This window comes from Lipotes vexillifer, unplaced genomic scaffold (genome assembly GCF_000442215.2).
Source record: "Lipotes vexillifer unplaced genomic scaffold, Lipotes_vexillifer_v1.1 scaffold763, whole genome shotgun sequence".
NCBI lineage: Eukaryota > Metazoa > Chordata > Mammalia > Artiodactyla > Lipotidae > Lipotes > Lipotes vexillifer.
The window spans coordinates 5,549,523-5,561,705 of NW_006770909.1; the positions used below are offsets into that span (position 1 = coordinate 5,549,523).

The following is a 12,183-nucleotide window of genomic DNA, read 5'->3' on the forward strand; positions in this document are numbered from 1 at the left end:
GGAGCCTTAGATAAATCTGTGCATATCGCTGCACCTCAGCTGTCTCGGCTTTCCCATCTCTAGAATGGGATTAGGAGAATTTACACGTGGGGAATAGATAATGCAGGGCTCACTGGCAAGAAAAGAAGTGCCACACTTAGAGACGTCTAGAATTCAATAGGTCTCAGGAAATCTCTGTAAAAGTCGCCACCCCAAACCTACTGACTCCGAGGGGCATGGGGCCCTAGGAATCTGTATTTTAATAGCTTCCCAGGTGATTCAGATGCCCAGTCAGGTTTGAGAATCAAGGACTCTTTCCAGTCCTCCTGTTCTTTGATCCACTTCTCAACTTCCTTCTGGTCCCAGCGATTTCCAGTTCCTGCAACAAAAGGAGCCAAGGAAAGAGGGGAGAGAAAGCGCAGCCAAGACCCGCCGAGCCCGCCTAGTACCGGCCTTTCGCCAGCCTCCCCGCTCCGGCGCCAGCCGGTAGATTACATAACAGCCCCGCGGCGCGCTATCGCGATATTTCCGCCGCCCCCGCCTACCTCCACGTCAGAGGGAACCGGGCGGAGCGGCCAACATGGCGGAACGCAGGCGACACAAGAAGCGGATTCAGGTAGCAAAGGCGAGCCCTGGGATAGGGGACTCTCGGAAGTGGAAGACGCAAGGAAAGCTCCCGGGAAGGGCGGGCGAAATCGAGGTCGAGGTGGGGTGGGGTTCCCCCGCGAGGTCGGCGGTTGCGGGCTGAGTCGTTGTGAGGGGCCTGAGGAAGGGCGGTGTTGGCGACGGCGGAGACCGAGGCGGAGGTGCTGGGGCAGCGGCGGAAGGCGGGAGGCGCGGCCGCCAGCCCAGGGTGGCGGTGGCGGCGTTGGCGTTGCCGGCCTGGGCCTGTGCTGGGAGGTCCGCGTCCTCCGAGCGCAGACACCGACCCTCCCCGGGCTCCTCCCCTCCCTTCTCCACGCCATCCTTTCGCCTTAGCTGTCCCGAAATTAAGGCCGCGATAATTAGGGTAGAAGGAGGCGGAGGACTGACCTAAAGCTGCCTGTTCTTTGTGCGCAGATAGAAGGACCGTAGGAGGGGGCAGTGATCGGGGTTGGGTCAGCTGCCCCAGGGGCCCAGGCAGCGATCTGCGTATCCAGATGTTCGTTTGCGTGCAGCCTCCTTTCTCCTCACAGTTATTAACTTAAGCGTCCAACTGAAGCTTTCCGGCTTTCTTTCAGCGACACAGTGTAAATAAACAAAACTCCCTTGGTACTGCAAAGAGCGGGTCCCGCCCAGAAACCTTTCACATGCCAGTGTGTCATCCTCATAACCTACATAGCATCCCTCCCTCATTCCACATGCATGTCATCTGTGTATTTCTTCCTTGCAGTTTTCCCCCTGTTGTTCTTGCTCTTTGCCGAGAGGATTAAATATGGGGAACATCTTAGAATCAGGATGTCTTGTTGTCTCCTTATTAGCTCCTGTGCCTAGAAACCTTCATATGTCGTCATAAATTGATGGCGTGTTGTAAACTGTTGATATACTAATCACAAATTGTTACACTCGTCATTGTCTTTTTGTTCCTTACTATTTCATTGCTTAGATGAATGTTTCTAATGTTTTTTCCCCCATTTTTATCACTTAACTGACTTACACCACAGGTGATTTGAGCTATGCAAGTTAAAATTCTCCTGAAAACTTTGAAGTACTAGGGAAAAAAAGATGCCAGTGATCAGTAAATTTAGAATTTTAGAATTAGGCAGAAATAAGAAAGTAGTTTCAAAAAGAGTACAGAAGGGGACCAGAGACAGTTGCCCCCCAAGTTCAGACAGGTCATAAAACCAAGGCTTAAGGTTATTATGGAAGAAGTTTCTAATTATACTGTTTCTGGTCTTTCAAAATTTAGTGTTATTGATCAGGTATGGATACAAAATATACTTTTATTAGAATTTGTATTGAAGTTATCAAATTAGGACTTACTGGACTTATATTTACACACATGGTATATTTTATGGCCTTAAATAAACATTGTTTTTACAGTTTCAACTGTTCTTTAATATTGTTGTAAAGGTGATCCAAATTCACTTTGAATAGCTGCTCTATTTCAATTGTGATCTCATATTAAGCAGAAAGATAGATTTAAAAACCTGTATAGTGGGCTTCCCTGGTGGCGCAGTGCTTGAGAGTCCGCCTGCCGATGCAGGAGACGCGGGTTCGTGCCCTGTTTCGGGAAGATCCCACATGCCGCGGAGCGGCTGGGCCCGTGAGCCATGGCCACTGAGCCTGCGCGTCCGGAGCCTGTGCTCCGCAAATGGGAGAGGCCACAACAGTGAGAGGCCCGCATAACGCAAGAAAAAAAAAAAAAAAAAACCTGTATAGTAGTGGTAGTTACTGGGAGCTAAAACTTGTGCCTGTTTGTACCCCAGTGTCAATAATTATTGGCCATGTAACTTTGGTCAAGTTACTTTTTTCCTCTATGCCCAAATCCATAAGAAGGAATATTTACCTTAAAAAAATATCCTCATTGGGTTGTTGTGGAAAAAATAGGTGTGTGGGTGACTTGTTACTAAAGGTTATAAAAGCTATTAAAAGAGTGCTTAGCACATAACTCCTTTTTCCCCTTCCCCAAGGATGAAGCCTTTAGGATAATTTGTTTTGGTTTTTGTTAAGCACTCTGATATGCTGAAGAAAGATTAACAGTTATCTATTCAGTAAATAAACCTTTGAGTTGTGAATTCCATAAAGAATGGCTATTTACTTACTGTTGTTTAGTTGGGGATTAGATAAGTGTGTGAGGATCTGATTGTTAAAAATCAAGTTGGTATACTGCTAAGTGAAAATAAATAACATTTTTCACCTCTTCCAAGTTTTCTACATAGCTGTGCTATGTAAAATTTTGTGGAGATCTTGGGAGTGCTACCTGGAGTACTACTGTGTCGTGTCAACAAATTAATAAAAGTGTACAGTATCTTATAAAACTCCTTGTTTTTTTTCCCTCGAGAGGATCAGAAACTCTATAATATTGGCATTACTTTAGACAAAAAGATCAAACGTAATGACCAAATTCAGAGTTGAAGTTACAGAAAAAATTCTATTGTGAGACTCTGGGCAAAAAGATCTGTAATATTAACTCAGTTTCCTGTTGCTACTTGATGTTTCATGTTTAGAAAAGATTTTTATGTTTAGTAGATTTACTGACCTTGAATTGTAATTTGTATATTGGGGGAAATGATTGATACAAACAAGTTCAGGGTTTTAAAATGTAGTTAATTTGTATGCTTTTTCTTTTTTTTTGAATTTATTTATTTTTGGCTGCATTGGGTCTTCGTTGCTGCACACAGGCTTTCTGTAGCAGTGAGCGGGGGCTACTCTTCATTGTGGTGCGCGGGCTTCTCATTGTGGTGGCTTCTTGTTGCAGAGCATAGACTCTAGGTGTGCAGGCTTCAGTAGTTGTGGCTCACAGGCTCAGTAGTTGTGGCATGCAGGCTTAGTTGCTCCGCGGCATGTGGGATCTTCCCGGCCCAGGGCTCGAACCCATGTCCCCTGCATCGGCAGGCGGATTCTTAACCACTGCGCCACCAGGGAAGCCCTGTATGCTTTTTCTAATGTAGCCTAATTTTAGATTCTGGTATTCCATCAAAGTTGGAAGCAAGAAGACTATTTTGTCACATTTCCTTCTTGGACTCACTTTACTGGTCACTGAAAACCAAAAGTGAGCTGCGTGTTCACTGACGTTATATTGCAAAGTTTTCATGATTGAGATTCTCAAGTGAGAGTGATCTCAATTCAAATTAATAAAACATTTGAAAGTAAATAATTGTAAGTTTTCTAAGAAATGCAATTATATAAGTTTTTAAGAACATTAAAATCAGTGCTTATAGGTTAACAAAGTGCTGCTTACTAGAAGGGTTAATTGAGAATCCTAGTACCATGAAATCTTAGAGTTGAAAACGATTTTCAAGTAGTAGGGGTTTTTGGAATCTTTTTGCACAAATGTAGCTCTTAGTAAAAGCAGAGGTGTGGGCCCAAAGCCCTACCACCTCAGTACCCCACTACTTCACTACCGTTATCCCTCATCCTTAAGCTACTTTTAGGACCTAGATCTAAAAGTATTACTAGGTATAAAACATATTGATCTAAACCGTTAACATCATTTTACAGATACACTGAGGTTCAGTGAGGATATGTGGCTTGACCCAGGGTCACTCATCAAGATAGTAAAACCAGATTTAGACCAAGTCTTCTAATTCTAGTTGAATGCTCATTCCACCACACCATTGATAAAATAAAAAATAAAAATGAATTGTTTTGACATACTTTAATCTTGCAATCTTTATATTAAATTGTACAACAAAGACTTAACGAGACTTGTCCCTGCTAAAGAGACTTATCCCATTTAGTATTCTGCTTATGTGTATAGTATCTAGTTGAGTTTTGGGACATTGAAATGGCTTATTCATTCCTAGAAATTTTATAATACCTGCATCTCAGTTAACTTTGTTGCACCCATCTGTCTCTCTGTCAGTAAAACCCTGACATATCACGAACCAATAGGCTTAATTTCAGAAAAGGGAAAGTTTAGGATTATGCGCTCTGACTCTGGGACTTTCTGAAGAAAAGAGATGGAACCCAAGAAGCCAATCCTAAGTGAAAACTCCCCCCAGAGGCTTAATGAAGGGCTTACAGTGGCAGGGGGTGGGGGATTTTAGAAGGGCACTGCCAAAGTCAAGATACAGAGACTCTTGTAAAGCTCTATTAGTAACATACTGTGTGACTTTAAGCAAATGATTTATCTAAGATCTCCTCCAGCTTTCAGATTTTAACCTGTTAACCTATTTGCATTTTCCCTAATATTTTATACTGTTTGTATAAAGATACAAATTGACAGTTGGTGAACTAATCTTTTTCTTTTGCTCAATTCATTCAACAAGCTTATTTATTACCTAAGCTTATTTCTATTGAATATAGCAATTTAAAAAAATTCTAGTCGTTTTGGGGGTGGGAGGATGGGGAAAACAAATTCTAAGTCAAAAATTCTGTGAGATTGAAGTCCATGGCTTACTGACTCTTGATCTAATATTTTTTTTCTCAAAAAGATTATCTTAAGTACCAAAAATAATATATAGTTAAAAATGGTAACCCCAGTTTCATTGTAGTATTTGAGTGTTGAAGTATTCTAGAATAAAAATATTTGTTAAATAATTTAAAAAGAATGTTCTACCCAGACTTTCAATTTTTGTAATTTTGGATTAAGGGTTGCAACACCTGGCATCTTGGTGTTTGGGTTGGCAGTCCAGCCTCAAAACGTACTGGTTCTTTGCTTCCTCATTCTAAGACATTTGAGCTCATTCACTGAGCTACAAAGTTCTCTTCATTCAAGGCTTGATGAGCTGATTTCTCTTGATTAGTGGGTGATGCTATTTGCAAAAGGCCTTCACTTTTTGTCAGAGGGTTTCTAGAAAAGTTAGGGAAATATCCTGAAGATTTCTTCACATCAAAAGGGAACAAAGAGGGGAAGTACTTTAGTCTAATGCATAAACAGGAAGAGGATAAGACTGTTTTAGCCTGCAGCAGGGGAGCAGTGAGAATGAAGATTCCATGGCAGGCTCTCTATATTATTAGCTTCCCAAGGTCATATTCTCTTGGTGCTCTTCTGTAGCAGTCTTTCCGGCTTTAAAGCCCCAGCAGATGGCACAAATCCTATACGGTTAGAGACAGTCTACAGTATGTATAACTTATATGTGGCATAATGAATATTTCATAATATTTCACAGAGGATAATAGAAACTTTTTAAGGATTTGAACTTGAAGGAGGAGCAAGGAAGGAATCAGTTCTGTTGTACCAATATGTTGATAGAATTCACTACTTTTCTAGTCAGATGTTTAAGGGAAGTTAACTGATACTTTAAGAAAGTATCAATGAATAAGTAACTCTGTGTCTGGTTGGGAGAGATTATCCAAGTCCATGTTTTTTGGGTCTGTTCTCTTCATTCTTGCTTTGTAGTGCCTTTACCAAGGAGGGGAAGGGAATGCAAATAGAATACTTGAGTTTGTTTTTGCAGTTGTGGAAAGGAGTTTGGTGAACTTGAAGTTAATTGTTAAAATGAGGTTTTAAAATGTGGATTCATGTATTGTCAGATTCCCTATTATATGATAATAGAACGGACTTCTCAGTTTCTTGGGTATTCTAATAGATTTTACGTCTGATGCCTCTTATCAACAATCAGTAGATTAGTACCTGTATGCCTGTGTTCAGTAAATGGTTTGAGTGTTAGTATGAGTGTAGACTTGTCATGCCTAAAGTTGATGTGATTGTTTTTCCCCCAGAATCACCTTCCTCCCAAATTTCTGTTAATTGAAAAACTGTCCTTTCAGTTGATCAAATTAGAAATCTGACATCTTTTACTAAGCCATTTCATTCATCTTTTATCATTGAGTCCTATCTGTTCTACATTTGAAATGTTTCAAATGTCAGAATCCTTCCCATTCCTAGTCTAGTATCACATCACATCTTACTTGAATACTAAGTAGTTTTCCTGCCTTGTGCTTTTTTCCCCCAGTTCATTCTACATACAGGCTCCAAAATAGTGTCTAAGTCATTTTTTTTTTCTCATTTTGTCCTCCTTCTATTCAAAACCTAGTTTCTGTGACTTAAGGAGTAAATTTGAAATTTCTTAGACTGCCTTGAATACTGTTTAGCCCTATTATACATACTTAACCTCACAATTCTTCCTAACTTGTCTCTACTAGAGCCAGATTTTATGCTCATTTTTAGCCACAGTATGTTTATGCTATTCTTTCAGCTTATCCCAAATTTGTTCATCTTTGAAAATCCAGGTCCCTCTTCCAAGAGGTCTTTCATAGCTATTCTCATCCACATTGTTAATCTCACTCCTTTTGTACTCCTAAAATATTTTTTCTACCACTCATTTTGGAAAATAACAGTTGTTGTTTTGGAAGGTTGTAACAAAGTGTAGGTATCATGCCTTAACAAATTTTTGGTATTAACAGTAGCACCCAGAGTTATTATAGGGTAAACACTCAGTAAGTATGCATTTGAACAATTTATGTTTATTGAGACTTCTCCCCCACATACCATTTTTAATCAAGCATATCCCAGTAACAAGTTATCAGTTAATTGGATAAATCTTTAAATTGGCAACAGTTGTATCAACTGAGGGGAAAATTGAACATATATGGGTGTGACTGTAAAATAGAATTGGTTTCTATAAAGCCAATTATAGTATCTCATTATTTCCAACTATTTATATAGTATTACTTTTTTGGCTGTATGTGAATATATAGGATATTATTTACTAATATATGAGGTTCCTAGAAATGCAGTGCGTTACACAGACATAATTAAATGCTGTCGTTTAACATATACTAACATATATGTTAATAATTTTAGTGTGATTTCAAAAACCGAAATATAGAATTTTTACTTTTTAGTTTGTCAGAAACTATATTTTGTGACTAGGACCCAGATTAAATAATTATGAACATTGTAGATGTTACTGAACTTGGAGTGTTAAATTTTGAATTTACAGTTTTTTAAGATTTTATTTTTTTGTGATATGTGTTTTTATATATAAAACTAAAGGTCTTTTATTCACATAAATATTTGGTTTTTACTATAGTTTTCATTTGGATTGAATGGTTTGGGCTTTTTTTTTTCTTTTTTAAAATTTTTATTGTATATTGGAGTATAGTTGATATACAGTGTTGTGCAGGCTTTTAATTTTTATTGTCACAAATAGTAACCCACAAATGGGGTAGTACGAGAGTATAAGAATCATGCATTGTTAATTGGCTGTTGGAAGTAGAGAAGTTGGGAAGTGCAAAGAAGGAAATACAAGAAGTAGCTGCCAGGTGACCCAGCAACCGTGGCACAGATTTTCGCTTCATCTCACAAATTACTGCTCTTCAGGATAAAATTAAAGCTGAAACTTTGATTTGTTAGTTGTTCCTTATTTTCGACAAACATAACTGAATGCAACTTGAAATTTGTGGGAAAACTGACGTAAAGATAGATGATTTAGAGAGTTTATTTTTCCTGTTTTGTGTTATTAGAATGTCTTGCCTAAAACATAACTGTCTTCAGCATTAATTTTTCTCAGCAGACTAGATTCTTGGCAGATAATTCTTTACTATTATTTGGTACTTTATTCATCTTAAGAAATAGACTTTCCTGAAATCATTCACATTTAAATTGTATATTGCTAGAAATATTGCTTGAGTGCTCTATGTACTGTGCTTAAACATGTAATTAAAGACAGTACTTTTATTATGATAGCTTACAGCAATAAGACAACTAAAAGTACATATATAAAAGATATATGCAAACATAGACTGACCTAATTTTCTTCAGTATATGAGTGGGGAGAATAAGTATACAGGAACATAAGTTCAGAATGTAAGGAAATAAAAGCAAGATGGGGAATGATAAACAATGAAGCTGGTAGAAAGTTTGGAGGAGGGAATGGAAAAAAGAAAACAGGGAAGGGTTAAAGCAGCCTTTCCAAAACTCTTTGTGCCCTTCCATTAATCAGTTCTTAAATGAGATTGTAATTTATTTGTCTATTGCATTTTTTTTTTTTTTGCTGTACGCGGGCCTCTCACTGTTGTGGCCTCTCCCGTTGCGGAGCACAGGCTCCGGACGCACAGGCTCAGTGGCCATGGCTCACGAGCCTAGCCGCTCCACGGCATGTGGGATCTTCCCGGACCGGGGCACGAACCTGTGTACCCTGCATCGGCAGGCGGACTCTCAACCACTGCGCCACCAGGGAAGCCCTGCATTTTTATTTTTGCTTTACCCCGTTCAGAAAGAAAAGAAGACAAGCAAGGTGAGGAAAGATTCCCTGACAGTATCTAGAATCTGTAACCACAGGGGAAAGGGAAGAGAATACAAATCTTCAGCATCTCTGATAGTAGTTTGTATCTGGGACCACACTGGGACAGCTGTCTTTGGTTAATTTGAGAACTCCTCCTGCAATCTGTTGTCCATTGTTCAAGGTACATGGCTTTGGCTGTTATTTAACATTTACTTATGGCACCTGTTTCTACTTACTTTGACATTTGGGCACTCACTATTGATAACCTCTTAATGTTTTGAATTACTGCCTTACGGCTTTTAAAAAGAAACCAGGCAAGAGTGAAGGTGAACTGGTACAAAATGATTACCATACTGGAAAAACAACTCAAAATAAATGCCTTGTAGCTGAGGCCAAGAGGCAGAGAGGTTTGGGCCCTATCAGCTTGTATTTGAAAAACGTGATTTTAAAAATCTCCATTCCAGGGGCTTCCCTGGTGGCACAGTGGTTGAGAGTTCGCCTGCCAATGCAGGGGACACGAGTTCGTGCCCTGGTCCAGGAGGATCCCACATGCCGCGGAGCGGCTGGGCCCGTGAGCCATGGCCGCTGAGCCTGCGTGTCCGGAGCCTGTGCTCCATAACGGGAGAGCCACCACAGTGAGAGGCCCACGTACCGCAAAAAAAAAAAAAAAAAAAAAAATCTCCATTCTGTCTTCTGTATACATTACCAGGTCTGCTCCAGAAAAAGCTTGAAAGAAAGGCCTGTACTAAACTTAAAAAGATTTTCAGAAGAGATCTGTAAATTATTCTTCAGTATATCAATGTCATAAGTAAATGATTTCATTAAATTAATATTCTTACTTTGCAGGAAGTTGGTGAACCATCTAAAGAAGAGAAGGCTGTAGCCAAGTTTCTTCGATTTAACTGTCCAACAAAGTCCACCAATATGATGGGTCACCGGGTTGATTATTTTATTGGTAGGATTACATCAATAAAATTATGTTTGTGTACATATCTTATGAAGATACCTAATTTGGGGATAGGTAGATATTTTAAAAATGCTCTCCAAGCATGATTGGTGAAGCTAGGTGATGAGCATATGACAATTGATTATCCTGTTCTTTCCTTTCATGATTGAAAATGTCAATAAAAATAAAAGAAAGTGCTTTTTAATAACGTTTCTTGGAAATTTTTAAAATAGGATTTATTTTCAGTACTAACACTAACTTATTCAGATAGTACATGTACTTAACGATACTCTTTTTGTAAAACTCTGGCATAGAATTCAGTGTGAAACAAGTGTGTCAGAACCAACTTAGGAGTGTTTGTTTTTTTCATTATCTAAACAACTTCATAATGAGCTAATATTATCTGTAATATTGCCCCATAGCTTATAAATCAGTAGTTGTTGAGTTTGCCTGTCTGATCAATTAAGGTTGAATTACCTGTTATTGGGAAGAAATTTATTTATCGTCTTTTCAGTGTTATGATTAATGATTTTGATAGTCCTTAAAAGTTTATAAAAATAGACATGCTGTTTTTTTCACATCTCATATATTTAGCTTCTTCCAGTGACAGTAGATTGTTTCACAGAGCTTATTCCTCGGTGGGTTACAATAAAGCTTGGTGACAGAATTTCTGTTACTGTGGTAGAGGAAGATTTTTGGTTTGTTTATCCCATATTATGATTATTTGATAAGAGTGTTATTTACATTTATTTTGTATTTTTTAAAGAACATTTTCTCATTAATTTATCTTGCTTTAGTTAATATTTTTGAATGTCATTTATTTCACAGCATTACTTGAAGAAAGATGCTTAATCAGTATGTTTCACAAATTGAGGTTTTGAGGAACTATTTGTCATCATTATGTCAGACTTAAATTTTCTGTTGAACTTGGTTTTATTTTCGGATGCCAGAATGTTGAAATTTGCCTTATAGAATATTGTTTAGATAGACACAAATCCTGCTGTATACTAAATTTAAAATAATAAATTTCTTCTTTAGCTTCAAAAGCAGTGGATTGCCTTTTGGATTCAAAGTGGGCGAAGGCCAAGAAAGGAGAGGAAGCTTTATTTACAACAAGGGAGTCTGTGGTTGACTACTGCAACAGGTAGTTTTTATTTCTTAGTGAAGGATAATATAAATAGTAATTTAAAAATATTCTCCATGGTCCTGAAGCTCCTTCCCTATTTCATCATTAAGTATAGTGCTGTTACAGCATAGCTCAAGTATAGCTTTTACATGTAACCTGGATTTCTTCAGTACTTCTGGAAATGAATTTTTTGGTGTTAGGCTATCATATTTTTATAACTTTTATTTGTGTTCTGTTACATTTGTACATTTGCCAGGCTGACTGAACTGAAGGATCAGCAATAAAAATCATATACCAGTGCCTGTCGTGAACAAAAATGTTCTTTCTTTTCTAGAGCAAAAGTTGGGGAATCTTTTCCAAAACTTTGTCAGGGATTCCTAATAGACCTGTTGTCCCTGTTTTATTTTGTTTTTTCAGTGCCTACTGAGCCATTAGCCAGGTATCCTTCCCTATTTTGTTTGTGATTGCTAATATATTCCTTGTGAAATCAAGGCAGCTGAAACATCTGTCTTTTCTTCATTCCAAGATGAAGTATAGACAGTTCAGTAACATATCCATGTTTTTAATAATAAGTACTTCTCCTTTGGGAAAAACTTTTCATGGTAAATGGTGTACAAAAATCACTTTTCTGTGGAATTCCCTGGTGGTCCAGTGGTTAGGACTCCTCGCTTCCACTGCAGGGAGCACAGGTTCAGTCCTTGGTTAGGGAACTAAGATCCCACATGCTGCATGGTGCAGCCAAAAAAAAATCACTTTTCTCTTGGAAAGAAGTATGCTGGGGTGTTTTGTTTTGTTTTGTTTTGTTTTCAATTTTTCCCTTGGTTTATTTACTACTTAAACATATTTATTAAGATGTTAGTAAATCAGATTTTGTTTTTGTGACACTAAATTTTATAATTGGTGGGAATTTGACATTTTAGATTATTTTATATGCTTAGCAGGGAGATACACATAGCATTTACTAATGTATTGCTTAATGGCATTTAAAGTATCAGCCACATGAGACCCCTCTTAAAAACCACTATTTTACAACCTGGTTTCTAAAGCTGTAAAGTTGAAGAATTATTAACTATTTCTTAAAATTCTTAGCTGCCAGGGACTTGCCTGGCAGTCCAGTGGTTAAGACTCTGTGCTTGCACTGCCGCGGGCCCAAGTTTGATCCCTGGTTGGGGAACTAAGATCCCACAAGCCACACTGCACAGCCAAAAAAAAAATTCTTAGCTGCCAAAATCTAGAGTCACTAATGGACCTTTCAGAAACAATGGAAATTTCATTGTCGGGGCAGGGATTAGCTAACAGTGGTGTAGTCGGTATTT

At 38.5% G+C, this 12,183-nt stretch overlaps 1 protein-coding gene across 2 annotated transcripts in view; it reads left to right on the plus strand.

The window, feature by feature from the left end:
• The first annotated feature begins 286 nt into the window (after window positions 1-286).
• Window positions 287-12,183, plus strand: part of SEC62 (SEC62 preprotein translocation factor) — a 30,513-nt gene continuing 18,616 nt past the window's right edge. The window contains exons 1-3 of one of the 2 annotated variants that reach the window (XM_007446436.1): window positions 287-595; window positions 9,642-9,750; window positions 10,780-10,885. In XM_007446436.1, the coding sequence (XP_007446498.1) occupies window positions 560-595; window positions 9,642-9,750; window positions 10,780-10,885 (251 nt within the window). In that variant the 5' untranslated portion in view covers window positions 287-559. The remainder of the gene's footprint in view (window positions 596-9,641; window positions 9,751-10,779; window positions 10,886-12,183) is intronic. The other variant, XM_007446437.1, reaches the window with a different exon arrangement.